The 16,718-nt window shown below is 41.9% G+C and overlaps 1 protein-coding gene across 2 annotated transcripts in view; it reads right to left on the bottom strand.

The window, feature by feature from the left end:
- Window positions 1–16,718, bottom strand: part of LOC106958188 (RNA-binding protein Musashi homolog 1-like) — a 42,275-nt gene that overhangs the window by 6,694 nt on the left and 18,863 nt on the right. For both annotated transcript variants that reach the window (XM_015049974.1, XM_015049980.1), the window contains 7 exons: window positions 14,388–14,429; window positions 13,911–14,003; window positions 6,300–6,348; window positions 5,598–5,680; window positions 4,758–4,875; window positions 3,205–3,285; window positions 2,640–2,696 (listed from right to left, as the gene is read on the bottom strand). In XM_015049974.1, the coding sequence (XP_014905460.1) occupies window positions 2,640–2,696; window positions 3,205–3,285; window positions 4,758–4,875; window positions 5,598–5,680; window positions 6,300–6,348; window positions 13,911–14,003; window positions 14,388–14,429 (523 nt within the window). The remainder of the gene's footprint in view (window positions 1–2,639; window positions 2,697–3,204; window positions 3,286–4,757; window positions 4,876–5,597; window positions 5,681–6,299; window positions 6,349–13,910; window positions 14,004–14,387; window positions 14,430–16,718) is intronic.

The following is a 16,718-nucleotide window of genomic DNA, read 5'->3' as shown; positions in this document are numbered from 1 at the left end:
GAAAAACAAAAATTGTCAAAAGATAATTCCTACACTGTATCGATGTTGAATGAAGAGCTAAGGAATGGAATATTATTGCATTTTTGACAATAAAACGTTTATTTTCTTATTAAAATCGAAGTTATTTAAATATATTTCTAATATGTTGTAAAATGAGCTCAGGTGGTTTTAAAAAAAATCTTCAGAATTAGCCAATTTTTTTTTTTTATCTGATTAATCGACAGAATAATCGATCAGTAAAATAATCATCAGTGTTGTTTTGTGTTGTATTCCAGCAAACTTAGGGTTTTGCGTCCAAAAATAACAAGCAACTTTCTTTGACTGTCGCATTAAATTCGAAACAAACACATTTAGGTTCACGGTTAAAAAGTCACAAAGTACAGAAAAAAAAAAAAAAAAAAAACCCGAAGGTCTATTTCAGGTTTTGTGGGCAGCGTGTTCGGCAGCTGCCAGACGTTCCTCCTAATGATAGCTTCTTAGTCACACAGGATTCAGCTGATCCTGAACGGAACCAAATCAGCAGCGGAGCTTTCAAGAGTTATAAATACCAGAGCCGCCGTCGCTCCGACTGACCGTGAGTCAACCAAATGTGAAGCATCACTCTGTTCATGAGGACAGACCAGGAGAAAGAGACACAACCACTGGAAAACTTGAGCCAAGATCAATATCCGATATTCATAACGGCTGATAACCGATATTCACCGATATTATAAATTGCGCTTACCCTCCTGAAACGTATCGGTTAATAATATCGATGCAGTTTCGCATCCAATCAACACTGATATGTGTCGGCTCATACTTAATGCACAATTTTCTCTAAAATTTAATCATTCTGATAACTTTAATCTTTTTCTTTCTTTTTTTTTTTTTACATCCATGTACAAATATTTACGAAACCTAAAAAGTAAAATTTTGTATGCCTTCCTCTCTGTACAACACTTTCTGATTTTTAGTGTCTGCATGGAAACTTCACACAGAACGAGATTAATGGACAACTAATTTTTTCGTGAAATTGGAATTTGCCTCGGTGTTATTTTGGATCAAATCAATTTACTGTGGTTTTGAGGTTGAACTAAAATAACAAAGCTACTTTGTTTTCTTTGGCTCTTGTACGTAAGCAACAATAAACACACATTGACTAAAATAGGTTTTATATAAAGAGGTGGAGGTTTTGACCACATTTCAGCCCTTTAACAGCTTGTGGTTGGTACTTCGTAGAGATCTGCTTGTTGGAAAAGTCAAATTTTCATTGTTCTAAATCCCCAAAATAGGAATACAACTGTTTTTTTAAATTATTATTTAACAGTGAAACACATATTTTATGTAGTAGTTATATAATTAATCCTAACTTTTTTTTCTAAGTTTTACAGATCAAGAGAAATTTATTTGCTAGAAGCAAAGGGCCAACTTAATCTTTGAATTTAAACAGTTGCAGACCTCTGGCTTAGGACGCACCAAAGTGTTGGATTTTGTTGGGTTTTGCTCGTTTCAACAGCTTTGCCACAAGACATCAATTTACAGCCAAAAGTTTCGCCAAACTGTTGATTGGAGCAAAGTGACCTGGAACCGACTTCAGCAAATACACGCGAGCTGAACGTAAAAATGTTGGCAGCCTTTTGAAAATCTCGTTTTCACTATGTTCTCCAGAACAGGTCAGTTCGGTTCGCTGTTTTATAGTCAGGAGAGCGTTTCCACCTCCAGCTGGCGATACCAAACCCAAAAGCCTATTGTTTGGTCCCAAGATACGGACCGAAGGGAACCCAGAAATGATGCAGCGCGGGTCGGTTGTATTACAATGGAAACAGGCAAAACAGCAGAACTGAAACGTGGCAAGAGCGACGTTCTTTGGGGAAGTGGGTCTCTGGTTTTTAAAAGCCCTCTCAATATGTCGATAATATCTATAAACACTGCTTGATCGTAGATACTTAACACTTTTCCCCCAAAGTTGAAACCTCCAAGTTTTTAGACGGATTGAACAACAGGAAAGTCCAACATGGCTCCCTGGCATGTGACATTTTATAATAAATAAGTAAGCAAGAAAGATACTTTAACACTTGTGAATATTTTTATCTCATTTAATCTTTAACAAATAGCACCAACTAGATTGTGAGTGTTTGAAAGTGCAAAACACTAAGAAGTACATTATTATCTCACCTTCCAAACAAGTTAATATGACTGATATTTCTTTGCAGAAACCCATGTACCACCGGTAAGACGCAAGCCACGGTTTGAGAACCAGAGTTCCAGGAAAAACAGAGGCTGTTGTTAATAGTTATTAACACCAACACACTAATCATGCCAACACCCCAGCTCTTAACACAGATTAAATGTACATTTCAACAAGGCTTGAAAAAAATAAATATTCTGCTGAATGCCATTAATTTAGAGAAATCAAAATCTGGTGAAAAAAAAAAATCTGTTCCTAAAAAAGCTGGAGTTCAGAAACTGGCCACAAAGCTCTGACTGGAATCAGAAGCTGCATCCAGCACCAACTTTTCCTACAAACAAGGCTCCTGTGATGTTTTTAATCTCCATTCAGCACCAAAGACTCCGAGGGCAAACAGTTTGGTTTGATGTTTTGCTGCTAAATGTTTTTTTTCCCACTCCCTTGGCCTTTAGAAGAGAAAGGAGCCACTGACCTGCCAGCTCAGGGGGGTGGGATGATGTCAGAAGGGGGGTCCGCTCTAAGTGGAACTCTAGAAAACAGAGAAGGTCAAGAGAGAGAGCTCTTTGTAAATACAGTCACCATCCACAGGAGAAACTACAAAGCCACAGACACACAAAACAGCAAGATGAAGGCGCAAGTACAGAAAGTAAAAAAAAAAAAAAAAAAAAAAAAATCCTTTAAGGACGGCAGGAAGTCAGGAGCGAAAGGAAAAGGAGGAGCTATAAATGAAAGGGAGTTACATAAGCAGATCAAATAAACAGAATCACCAAAGAGGAAAGGAGAAACAGATGTACAAATTTAAAGGAAAATATTAACAAGTCATATTTAGGCTCGGAAAGAAAAAAAAAAGTGAACTTTTGGACCAACAAACAGAAAGACAAATCGCCTTTAATCCAGATTTGCTCTCTAGCTTTTGCGCACACACAAACGCTAGAGAGGAAAACATGGCTGCTGTTGTTCATCGCCAGATGCTTTCAGAAACCTTCTGAAAAAGCTGGAAGGAGACAGATGTGTTGGACATTTAAAACTAAACGTACCTGGGAACTGGTAAGTGTATCCGGGTGCTATTCCAGAGTAGCTGCGGCTGGTGTAGGTAGTAGTCTGAAAACCTGGGTAGCCTGAAAAAAACAAGACAACAACAAAAAAACGAGAAAATAATCTGCTTGATCAATCTCTCGCGTAAAAACTTTAAAACAGAAAATATCCTACTAATAAAAAAAATGTTTGACACTAATTTCACTGGATTTCCAATCTAAAAACTGTCGCAAAGCTTTATAAAATGCTTACAAGCTTTTGTGACTGACCGCAAAGTTACGTCAAATGGCCAGAAGGGGGAGCAATACAGCCACACAAAACAGAGCTCCTGCTTTTTCTCAATGAAAATATCTTCAAATGCGTTTTTCCTCCAATAAAAGCCCTTCACTCTGACTTCTGTGTCTGACATACATCGTTAATGAGACACCAAAGAGAAGGCGTCGATCCAAGACAAACTGGCCGTCTTTTTCTGAGACGGTGTGTTCATTTTTACATATTTAGTCCAAAGTAAATCATTTACTCATGCTTAAACCTGCCGTTAGCATTAATCAGCATTTCAGTCATTATTGCAGCTGAAGAGTGTGTCTATTAGAGGTGTCTATTAGAGTTTTTTTTCTTAAAAACTCTTGTTTTTAAGAAAAGAGCTATTTTTTTTAACCGTTATTGTGGAAAGTTAACCAAAAGCTAAAATTGATTAAGTTAATGACAGTAAATACAGCAGACGTTTTGTCAGGTATGTCGACACTGAAAAAGCTCCACCACTTTTGTGTGGCGAGAGAAAAAAAGAGCAACAAACAAGAAGACTTTGTAAACCCTGAGAGAACACCATGAGTGGGTAACGATTAAGACAAGAAGCACTACAGTTCAGCGTTCAACTAAGGTGTTACATCCAGTTTTTAAACTAGCTTGGTGCTCAGTGGATCATTTCTAGCTCACAAAATACAGGAGCAACAGACGAGATAAAATTTGCAAGCAATGGGAGCAAAATACGGACAGCAAAAAGATAACCATTATCCTCTAACATGCTAGCATAGACATATGCTTTACAATTTCCAAACAGGAATAAAATAAAGGAGTATTTCACAGTTTTTAATGAGACTGAACTGCATCTGTAGTTCATAATCAACAGCTACAGGAACTGACTAACTAACCGTTAGCTGCTAATTATGCTAAACTTGCCATAGAAGTTCAATTTCAGCACTTTTTTCAGCTAGTCTTGTTTGATGATGTAAAGTCCAAAGTCTACGAGAGTCACAGACAACATAAAATCAATTTGTAAACGTTGAGAATGCTGTCTGGATGTTAGCCACGAGCAACAGTCAAGTTAGCATCTGCTTTTTCAACCATTGTTGAGCATTAGGGGCACCAAGCATACAATCACAATGCAGTCTTAGTAGGGTTAGGACGAGGGAGATGTTTAAAATTACTAGGAGGTTTTACATTCTTGCGAGTTTTGAAGCAAATATCTACGAAAATGTAGCCATTTTCAAAGTTTCACTTCAAAAGCTCTCCAGTTGTGGCAGGTTACATTTGTATGTTTAGCTGTGGATCGTACCCAACATGCCGATGCCCAGCATGAAGGTGTCCATCCCATAAGGCATCACTCTGGAGCGGCCTCTGGCGGAGCCCGTCGGCGTCATTACTTCTTTGGGCTGGGCTTTCTTACACTCCACCTAAACCATGGTAAACATTAATGAGTGTTTATTAAAAATTACACATCTGCACAAAATAAGTTTGTAAGTTTCATATAGACGTGCACCAATTGAAACTGCTTCAATTTCCCAACATACTAAGAGATTAAAGTCCGTTTGTAAGATGTGAAAGAAAATGCAGTAGTGAATCTTCCCCACTTGTTGCTGCACACCGCTGGTCAGCGGACTGAAAAAAGGCCACAATTATTCCCCTCCCACTCACAGAACATAAATTTGTCTGTTTGGAAATATTTATCTAAAAAAAAAAAAAAAAAAAAAAAAAACACTAAGCGCATTGGAGAAAAAGGAACTAAACCAATCACTCTAATTTAAGGTAACGCTATTTTAAAACTGCAGTTAGCAACGTGTAATCAGACTGTAGGCTCTAACAGGGCAGACTTGCATGGATAATTAACCAGCTAATATAGGCAGGATGTAAAAACCTGTAAATATTTGGCTAAATAAAGACTTGAAAACTACTCTGCAGGAACTTAAGCAAGTCTTTCCTATATATTTATCATTATTTCTAGGCACGTGAATCAAAAATAACGATTAAAAATAGAGATTTGCAAAAAAATACATCGATAACATAATATGTTATTTCAGGAGCACTGGGACAAATTGCTGCCTATCAGTTTTAAGCGAAGTCAATTAGATGAAAATGAGACACATCCTCTTTGTGGAAATAATTCTCAGCTGCGTACCATTTTGTTGTTGATCTCGTGGAAATGGATCTCACAAACTTTCTCAACCACGTCTTCATTTTCAAAAGTGACAAAACCGAAACCTAAAAGAGACAAACAGATAAAAATAATAATAATAATAATAATAAAAACACAGAACGACAACATTGGCTGCTCCTCTTGTAACAAAACAAGCAATCAAATCAACATTTTTGCTCTGCGTTCGTCGTCGTAACACAAAGCGCAGAGCGGGGAGGTGACCTCTGCATGCCACGGTTGTCAGTCACAAATAAGAATAATAGAGAAGGGGGTTAGAGTGGGTGTGGTTTCTTCAAAACTGATCCCAGATGATCATCAGTTTCACTGCTCTTCTTTCTCTTCTCCCCCCTCCTCCGTTTGCCTTCATCTCCTCTCGCTTGTCTCGTTAAGTTACATCATCGCCCATAGCCATCTTGACTCTGTATGGCGACCCTCGGCGGGCCCTGCCCTCACCCACGGAGCGGACAGAGATAAATGGAGCAGGAGGGGAGAGGCAAGAGCGGAGGAAAGACAAAGTGATGTGATTGGAGGAAAAACGCAGCCTGTTTTGCAGCGGTTCACCTAATGACTCTATCACGCTGCTTCTCCTTTCATTCCCAGGGCCCCATCTCATGATGTCAACGCATGTTTACATAAGGTGTAGGTTTGTGTGTGTGTGTGTGTGTGTGTGTGTGTAACCGTTACCTCTGTGTCTGTTGGTCGTTTTGTCGAACATGAGCATAGCATCGTCGACCTGGAGAAACAAAGCAGAGAAGACATGAGCTTGGACACAGTAACACTCGCACATCGTTACCCAGCATGGGGTGCCATTGTCCCACTTCGGCAAAAGAATAAGAAGGGAAAACAGATGGAGAGGGTGGACAGAGGGGGGGAGGGGACAAAGGACCGGGAGAGGCTGACAGGTGACGAAGGAGGCGAATGCGAGGGGAGGACCGATGAAGAAAGACGGCAGAAATTAAATAAAGTGAAAATGGATTAAATCAGGAGGAGTTGGAGGAAACTCTTCCCTGTTTGTCTTTCTTTCACTTCACTTCTCATAAACTTTGTCCAGCCCTCTCCCCGCTCGTTCTTTCCCACTCGTTTGTCCGCCTGCACTGTCTTTTTCTATCCCTCCCTCCCTGCAAAGTTTACTATTCCCATGGAGACTCTGTAAAGAATTTCAATTAGAAGAGCTTGTGCCCACCACCCCTCCTTTCGACCGCACAACTCATTTCATTGAATAGGATGGAGATGGAGAGTAAAAGGGGGGGTTGAAAACAAGACTGACCAAATGTGAAAGAAGGAGAAAAAATAAAGGGATGGTTTCAAAAAATCAGTCGAGGATAAAGTTGGGTTGAAGGGTGGAAATTCTGTTAGAGAAGATTGTGAATTTTAAAATGCAAAGCAAAGTGATTCAGGGCCTTTGTCAGCACGCTCGTCTTTTATTCTCCCTCCTCTCTTTCCTTTTTGCACTCACTCCACTGCCCTATTCATATTCCACCTCCTCCTCCCCACCTCGCCTCTCTCCCTCCCTCCCCTCCCTCCCTCGCTTGTCCTTCACCGGCAGGAAAGTTTGCAGCTTCTGCCCGCGATCCAACGGCATAAGGAGGAGGAACACAGAGGAGCCAAACAACTGGGCGAAATCAAACTTTTCCGTCTTCGGGTGTGCGGCGCAGCGCGGACACGTGCCGAGTGTGACCACACGGCTATTTCCATTTGTCAACATCAGGTGAAACTCAAGCCGGCGTAACATGAGCAGCAGAGGCCTCTGGATGATCCAGCCGTCCAATTTCAGACACTTATCTCACATGAAAAACAAGACATGCTCGCTTTCAGGTGGATGAGCACACGCGGGATCAAGGTTGCTCCAACAACCTTCCTGACCGTGTGTTCTCTGTCAACGTATAACCTGATCACACACACACACACACACACACACACCTACACACACACGCATTCAGAGCTCCTCCCAACCTCTATCTCTGTCCTTCATTCAGTTTTTATCCTCCCCCCACTCCCATCTCTCATGTCTTCCGCCCTTCCGGTTGTCCAAACTCAATGACACAGCAGAGAGCTGTGGGGACGCAACGTAGGCAGCTGCATGCTAACATGCTAATCACCTACTTTGACTGCACATGTGTAGAACGCACAGGCAGGTTTATCCCTTTAGGTTTTAATCCATTTCCTATGTTTTTAATTTTTTATTGTTCTGTGTTTTATAAATAAATCTGGATGATTAGCTTGTCAGAAACAGAAAAATCAGAGTTTCTTTTTGTTTTTCCTTGTAAATCATTAAACGCACACTACCAGGTCAAGCCAGGACAAACACTCTTCAGTGTAGAAGCTCTCACTTAGTGAATAAGATTCTGTGTTAGCCGTTTTGGCCAGTATGGCTAAGGTGTTTAAAATTGTGTAAAAATTAAACTCAGAGAAAGCACAGAGAATTAAAAAGCAATTTAAAAGAAATTTGTTGTCATGACATTTTGAGGAATGTCTGCAAGAGAGAGTAAGATTTTCGGTAGATAATACGAAGGTTAAGCAGAGTACTGCACAGTGATGAGACTGGCGCTAAATAAGCTGATCCTTAGATAAACAGTGTGTGTGATTTCTTTTTTATGGGTTCATTGAAAACATAAGCCACAGATAGCAAAAAGTCTGAGCACAGTGGCACTGCAATTACAATAAATCTACGATATGTATTGTGCATTAAACCCCTTTTAAAAGTCTCAAAGGATCTGTATTCTACAATATAATCACATAAACTGTTTGCATAATCCTTGCTTGGCTAACTGCTAATATAATATCTTATTGGAGGTCTAAAGTACAATTATCATTTTGTCTTTACAAAGCTAAAACAGTTTTATAGTAAATGGGTTTGGGCAGCTGAAAACTTTAAAAAATTGGATATTGGAAATCAGCATCAAAAACGTTCAGTCCATCTCCAGTTACATTGCTGCTATTCATTAATCTATTTAAAATCAGATGGCTAAACATGACAAATTTTAGTGTGCTGTTTATTAGAAAGTTATAAAAAAAAATAAGATGTTTATTTTCATCCATGCATTTTCTAACACCCTTGTCCCTAGCGGGGTCAGGAGGTGCTGGTGCCCATCTCCAGCAAACGTTTCGGGCGAGAGGCGGGGCACATCCTGGATAGGTCGCCAGTCCATCGCAGATGTTAATTTTCATTAGCTAAATGTATGCAGGCAAGTAAACCATTAAAAAAAACGCATGCAAGTTCTGGACATTGCCAGAACCTTCGCTGTCAGTACATCATCTTATGCGATCTTCAGATTCGACTAAAACTGGTACAGCAGGTCAGAAAATTAGTCACTTTCAATTCAAATCGTCACAAGAACAGACAGCTTTGCCGTTAGCGTTAGCTAAGTAACCTCTAAATCAGGTGTGTGACCTCTAAACATTACCTAAACAAAAGCTGCTCTTATGGCTTCATGTTTTTTATTTCTTCTTATACTATAGTACACACCTTAATGAGAAATCAAAGTCAGTGAAAAAGATTTCAGGAGGTCAAAGTTTTACCCAAGACTGGATGCTGGAAAAGAATACGTCTCTGGCACAGCTAATCTTGCAGTTAGCTTTAGCAACGTATGAAGATACGGCAATGAAACGCTAGGTTTGTGGGCTTTGATGTTTATATAAATAAAAATAAATAAATAAATAACAAAACATATTCTAAAGTACAAAAAATGCCAGTGCTTCAAGTCAAGTTCTGCAGGCATGTAAAGCACTCAATCATGTGTGCGAGCTCAGAATACACCCAAAACCAATAAGAAAGTTGCTCTCACGATGTCCCCTTCCCAGGGTGCCGTAAAACAATCTGATTGCATAGCAGTGGGAGTCTGAGATTGGTGGTGCAGCAGCAGCAGAGTCACCGGTTATTCTGGAGAGTAGAAAAGTTAAGGCCGTATTCTCAGATTCTGGCTTCTCAGACGTACAGAAACGTACAGACCGAGATCCTGAGCAGCCTTTCGAGCCCGGGCTTAAAAATACTCCACTGCCATCGAAGCGTACGGCTATTGTCCAAAGAACAAGTGTTTGCTGACAAGTCCATTAAACTTTTCTGAGAGATTATGAAAGGTGGCATTCACATTTTTTCCCCCCGCTGTCTCTTCACATCTCCCTCTTCGGTTGTCGCTCTGGCTCTCCGGCCATCTCTTTCTAAACAGGCCAGCAGACAAAGTGTTCAGTCAAGCCTTCTAATCGCCAGCTCACATGGGTGAGCGGAGTCCCAACTTTTTTCCCCTCCCGCCCTGTCTGCCACGACCACGATGCATTTTCTGTCTTATCCACTTCTTTCTTTGGTTAAAGCTCTAACATATCCACTCATTTTGCTGCAGGAGTAAAAAAAAAAAAAAAAAAAAAAACCTGACGGGGGCTAAGGGGTTTAAATCGGGTTTTTCCTCATCAGGTAGCCTAGTTTCAGGTATGCAGAGTGGGGAAGGCAGGATAAGGAGGTATAAAAACAGGGATTCCCTGGCTTTACCAGAACTAGTAGCTATACGAACAAAGGATCTGAAATGCTAATTATGAAATGGTCTCATGGGTAGCACCAGTTTAAAACACATCTGGGGTTGTCAATAAGTTCTATTTTTAGCCTCAGCCAAAAAGAAGAGGACTGTTCTTGGCTGAGGGGGATTACCAGACCTCCACCTCAGGATTCGGATGAATTTCTCAAACAAACAAACATGCTTGTCCCAGTCTTCTTGGCCTGGAAACGTTCACCAACAGGAGCTGAGACTTGTTCAGCTGGAAAACCTGCATAAGCAAACACCCTCCAACTTTTTGGTTTGGTCGAACATGGCTTAAAAAAAAAAAAAAAAAAAAAAAGTCGACATTACTACGCTCCCGCTTGAAGTTTGCTTTGAGACGTGTTGATGCAAAAAAATAAATAAATCCCAGCGAGAATCAAAGAGTTGCGTAAAGATGCACAGTGCATTCTGTGTTTTTCTTGCGAGGCGGAGCCACAGTATAAAAAAATAAACAGGACACTGGGCGCTGTAACATCTAAACCTGCATCTTGCAGCCAGGCTCAGATAATAAACAAGGAATACTTCTTGCTCAGCGGGAATGCGCTGTGGGATTGCCGCTATCCGTGATGTGGCTCTGGTCTCACGTGTCCAAACAGTCCAAATATCCCCTCGTCCCGCGGAGGGACTGTTGTCTTAGATACGAGTGTGTGTAATCACCGAGGAAAACTGATTCAGCACACAACCGCAAACTGCCATTTTAGAAAAGCTCATCCATGTCAGCACGGCCTACCTGAACGGGTGTGATGGTCACACGTGGAATCTGCATCCGTGACTAATAATTAAGGCGTTTAAATTTGAACCAGCACCTGAAATATGGTAATAGCGCAGGCATGAGTCAGAGGCCAACGGAAAGAGAGCGAGAGAGAGAGAGAAAAAGCCCAGCCAGACACAAGACAGAAGGAGCTTCACGCTGTTAATTTCTTCCAACCCATTAGGCCAACAACCTAAAGCGGTGCTCATTTTCAGACTGTCCTGCTCACCGACAGCAGCACAGGCGCACACTTAATGTTTGTGACAACTGGATCAGTGCCTGTGAGCCCCACTGTCTGTCTGTGTTTCCACAAATGTATGCAAGCTCGCCTCCCTCTGCAGCCATGACGATGACACTGTCACACTTTCATGCGCGCGCGCACACACACACACACATCTTTCAGTTCATGCAATTGCGCACTTCTCACTCTTTTTCTTTTTTGGAAGGGATGGGGTTGTGGGGGGTAAAAATACACTGGATTACAGCGGGACAATGGGCGAAGGCAGGTCACCACAGCAACAAGCAGAGAGGGGCAGGAGCAGGCTGTTTATGTGGAGCGGGATGGTGTCTGAGGAACTGAATTTTGGGGTAACAAGGAGGAGGATGGCACAGCTGTTGTTTTTGATAAGTTAATACAACTCGGCGTAACTCAAAATGCAGTGCGTTAAGACTGGATTTCATGTCTTTTTGTCCAGTTAGTGAGTGGCGTTTTACCCCTTTAACAGTTACTTATGCTCCTCACCATCTCAGCATCCCTCCCTTTTTCTCTGCCCTTCAACCTTCCCAGAGATCCCCTCCCTCTGTCTCCATGGGGGGCTACTTCTTCCCTTTCAGTCCCCTGCCATCTCTCTCTTCTACTCCCCTCCTGCTCTCTTCCTCCTTCCTCCCTCTCCCCCGGCCACTCATCTGTCTCCACAGCATGGGCTTCTTTGACCAAATTTCATTCAAAGAGGCTACAGAAGGACAAACGCCGAGGCTGAAAAACCCCCGGCAATTTGATTGGAAATGAGCAAAACAGCAAAACAAAGGAGGCAAAGAAACACTTTTGAGTTAGGGCAGTGGCAGATTAGCAAAACCACCAATGAATGTGGAGTCAGGTTTAGTGTCAACTGGCGTTTTCGGTTTTTGCTCCTAATTTTTCCAAAGGAAACTGTTTGGAGCAGAAAAGGTTTGCAGACATCTGGGGTTGCCCAGAGGCAGCTGTTCTTCTGCAGGGTGAACCTTCACATGTGTGAGAGTACACAGAAAGCCTGCAGTCTACCTCAGGTAATTTGATTAAGAAACAAGTAAGAGCTGATATACTTGGTTTAAAAAAGCGCCAGGAGTCGTCTACAGGATGCTAACACCTCAGCTAAGAGCCTAAAAACATAACTAGTAAGAAAAAAAAAATGAATGAAAAGTTAGGAATAAGTGACAAAAATAATAATTAGAGGGTTTATTTTAAACCTTATACCTTAAATAATAATTTCAAGTTGAATAGTTCAAAACGGTGAAGTTTGAGCAGCACTGTTAGCTAAGCTAGCTAACGCCTAGCCAAACGAGAAGAAAACTAATAACATAGTTTGTAAAATGAGTCTCAAAAGAATGAGTTGCTAATGAGACAGAAAATAACTTGAACATGTGTTTTACTGTACATGATTTCCCTGCTATTACATATAAAAACGCATAGATATTCTTTGCTAACTGTAGCAAAAAGTAGTAAAAACACCATCCATCCGTCCGTCCGTCCGTCCGTCCGTCCATCCGTCCGTCCGTCCATCCATCCATCCATCCATCCATTATCTTCCGCTTATCCGGGGTCGGGTCGCGGGGGCAGCAGCTTCAGAAGGGAGGCCCAGACTTCACTCTCCCCAGCCACTTCTTCCAGCCCCTCCGGGGGAACCCTAAGGCGTTCCCAGGCCAGCCGAGAGACATAGTCCCTCCAGCGTGTCCTAGGTCTTCCTCGGGGCCTCCTCCCGGTGGGACGTGCCCGGAACACCTCACCAGGGTGGCGTCCAGGAGGCATCCGTACCAGATGCCCGAGCCACCTCAACTGGCTCCTCTCGACGTGGAGGAGCAGCGGCTCTACTCTGAGTCCCTCCCGGATGACCGAGCTTCTCACCCTATCTCTAAGGGAGAGCCCAGCCACGCATTTCGGCCGCTTGCATCCGTGATCTCGTTCTTTTGGTCATGACCCAAAGCTCATGACCATAGATGAGGGTGGGAACGTAGATCGACCGGTAAATCGAGAGCTTCGCTTTTTGGCTCAGCTCTCTCTTCACCACGACGGACCGGTACAGCGCCCGTTTCACTGCAGATGCTGCGCCAATCCGCCTGTCGATCTCCCGCTCCCTTCTTCCCTCATTCGTGAAAAAGATCCCCAGATACTTAAACTCCTCCATTTGAGGCAGGACGACCCCCCTGACACGGAGAAGGCACTCTACCCTTTTCTGGCTCAAGACCATGGCCTCGTAAAAACACGTCAGAGTAAAAGAGAAGATGAACAAATTTAAGATTATTAGCTGTCCACTGATGGATGTTTGTAATCCCAATTGGAAATTAACACTTTATTTTCTGTTTATTCGATCATGTAACTGACAAATCTAATATCCACCCGACTAATTACAATTTCACAAGTTACATAACTTTCAGGCTGACAAATTTGTAAAGCAAGTGTTGTGTGAGAGAAATTGCAGCAGCGACTTTAGTCCCAATCATGGCTGCCTCCTTCATACTTCTCTGCATGCAGGCCTTGCATGCAAGTTTATGCAAATGTGTGTTGCTCTAGTCGCTCCGACATCCTTGCAGATTCAGCACAGAAGTTAGACAGCGACTGCGTTTGCCCGACTCATTTTGTGCAACTAACTGATGGATAGAGCATTAATTCCTCAACTCTAACTATAAGAAAACAAAGCAGCAAAAATAGTGTAACAGTGAGGGCAATGGTATGAAAAATAAAACCATCTTGAATTCCAGTCAGATGTTTGCCTCCGTGAAGGATAACACCAGGCTGTGGCTTGTTTGTTAAAAACTCACCTTTCCAAACTGATCAAAGTATTGCTTCACATCTTCGATGGTGGTATTGACTGAAAGTCCTCCGACAAAGATCTTCTTTGTCCTGGTCACAAGCTGGAAACACAATCAGAACGAGAAGACATCCTTTGTGAGACACAGAGACTGTACGTACGCTGGCAGGTGTCACGTTTCTGTTTAATTAAGGATTTGCCTGCTAATTCTACGAGTTTGATGTGTGCTCAGATCTGCGTCAGTCCGTGTATGAATCCTATGAACTCATGTGGAAGCAGGAACTAAAGTGCGTCTGTGTCATTTCAGGAGGCAGGAAAGAGGTCAGGGAGCAGAGAACGGGGCCACGGTGTCAGGCTGAACAAGTGAACTGCAGCTCTTTTCTGGTCACGTGCCTGACTCTTATCCTAGCCAACCAGGATTTAGGGATTAGGGCTGATATATGACATCATCACCTCGCTGTTAACTCGTGTGTGAGGGGGTACTCACCTTAGGCTGAGCCCGGCGGGGAAACGCCACCTTTGGGTCGATCTGCGGGGGGAAAGATTTAAGCCCAGTTATAAACGCTGGCGGAGCAGACATAAAATTAAAGATTGATGGATTATGTTAAAGTACAGCGTAAAGCACTGCAGTGATAACCCTTCCCCTCCTGAGTTTGCTGTTTGTGTTTTATTGGGCTTTTCATTTATGTTTAGGCTTAATTACATCCTTTAAAGATCTGCCTCCCACTGAGTTACAGCTCATCCAACTTAATGACAAACGTCAAAATGAATAAAAGATACCGAAAGCTGCATTGAGGACCACACCCCTACCCAAAACAAAAAGCAACAACATTATTAACTACTAAACCAAGCTTGACTGGTCGTGTGTGAAAAGCAAGACAAAACCTGCTGTGGATAAACAGGAAAAACAAAAAAATCTAGATTATCTTCAAAACTAGAGGGACAATATTATGTGGTCTCATCTGAATGCCTCAATATAAGCAAAATGAAGGTTCCAGAGTGGCCTAGTCAAAGTCCTGGGCTTTCATCTGACTGAGATCCTGTGGCATGATTTTAAACAGGCTGAATTTTTAAAAAATAAAAAATTAGAACAGTTCTGCTAAGTAGGGTGGGCCAAAACCTGTTCAATGACAGCTGTTGTCACCCATGTCGGTAACAACAATCAGTAGATTTAGAGGATTGACTGCTTTGATGTTAATATTTGTTTCAAAATCTACAACATTTAATGTGGCGACAAAGCAAAAACAAGAAGAAATCTTCATGACGGCAAATAAAATCCTCACAGCCTGGCATTAACACGAGAAATACAAACTATAATGTGGCAAATTGTCAGCGCTTTGACCTCACCCACCATGAAAATCTTTTATTTATGCAGCAAAGTCACCAAGTCTGATTCTGCTCTATATTCTGTTCAGAAGCAGCAAATTCTTGCAGTGGTAAATAAAAACCAGAATTAGTCACAACACACAAGTCTGTAAATCTGACTACTTGGGAAGGAGCACTAAAGTCCTGAAATAGAACGTATGCTAATCTGTGAATATGTATAGTGGCCCCTTGTTTATCCAAGCCCCCACAAATCTAAACCCAGCAGCCACACAAACAGGCAACGGGAACAAATTAGTCAGCGAGACGCCAATTCATACTTTCTCCGAAATTTCTGCTGAGACACAGCCGGACAGCCACGAACTAGACAAAGCGGAGCAGGCCTGAGATCTGAAATGAGCATTTAATATTCGGAATACATTTAAGATGAATGTGTTGTTGTTGTTTTTTTCTAAGTCTCACAAATCCTGACAACCACCATTTTGGATTAGTCAGATTTGACTGTATCCAGAGTCCCCCTTCCTTCCCCCCTCCCCATCCCACTGGAATGTCTCAGCAGTGGTCAAGGTTGCAGATAAAATTAGAAATAAATGAGCTTTGAATGTGCTGGCATTTTAATAATGTTAAATATGCAAAGCCCAGCCTGGCATTTTATATTTGCGCGGAATCTCGTGTTATTCACACTCAGGCCAGCTGAGAGAGATGATTTTAGGTCACAGGACCTTGTAGTGTATAATAGTCTTAGGGGTTTCCATCTATGTCGCAATAATTGGATCTGTGAAGCAAAGCCTCTTGTGTCTCACATGGCCGCTATTAGGTGTATTGAATTGCGATTGGCAACCATAGTCTGCCCAGCAGCCAAAAATAATTAGATGTAACGTGGACAATATAGGCATTATTAAATAGGTTCCTCATTCGACGTTTCCAAAGCGAACCTTTCATCTCTTTACAGTGACAATTGCTCGCTTCTGATGGCAAATACATCCTTTGAGGGCCTTTAAGTGCTTCAGATTTACCGGCACTCGGAGAGCGCAGCGCCGTGTAACTAAGATGCAGCTGCAGCGCCCTTGAAAGGGATTGCAGAAGGACTTTGCACCTTGAAGTGGGACGCAAAGATGAGAAGAGTCATGTCACCTCCAGCTGGTCTGAGCACAAAGAGGAAGGTGACAGAAGCCGACGGCGACAAACGGCAAACAGCAGCGCGGCAACGGAGCGAGGTCACAAAAAAAAAAAAAAAAAGGCAGCAAAGCTGTTTATTATAGCATCTGCTGCAACTGAGATAAATGTAACATTATAGATCAGTGTGACTCTGAGATGGTCTTTAAACAGAGTGCAGGATAACATGCAATAAGTGCAGAGCAGAGTACGGAGCACCTGCACTCCAAAAATAGCATTTTTTGTTTTATATATATATATATATATATATATATATATATATATATATATATATATATATATATATATATATATATATATATATATATATATATATATA

This window comes from Poecilia latipinna, unplaced genomic scaffold, assembly GCF_001443285.1.
Source record: "Poecilia latipinna isolate Pla-1442-1.1 unplaced genomic scaffold, P_latipinna-1.0 Scaffold47, whole genome shotgun sequence".
NCBI lineage: Eukaryota > Metazoa > Chordata > Actinopteri > Cyprinodontiformes > Poeciliidae > Poecilia > Poecilia latipinna.
Note: the sequence above shows the minus strand (reverse complement) of the source record. Positions and strands in the feature narration are given on the sequence as shown.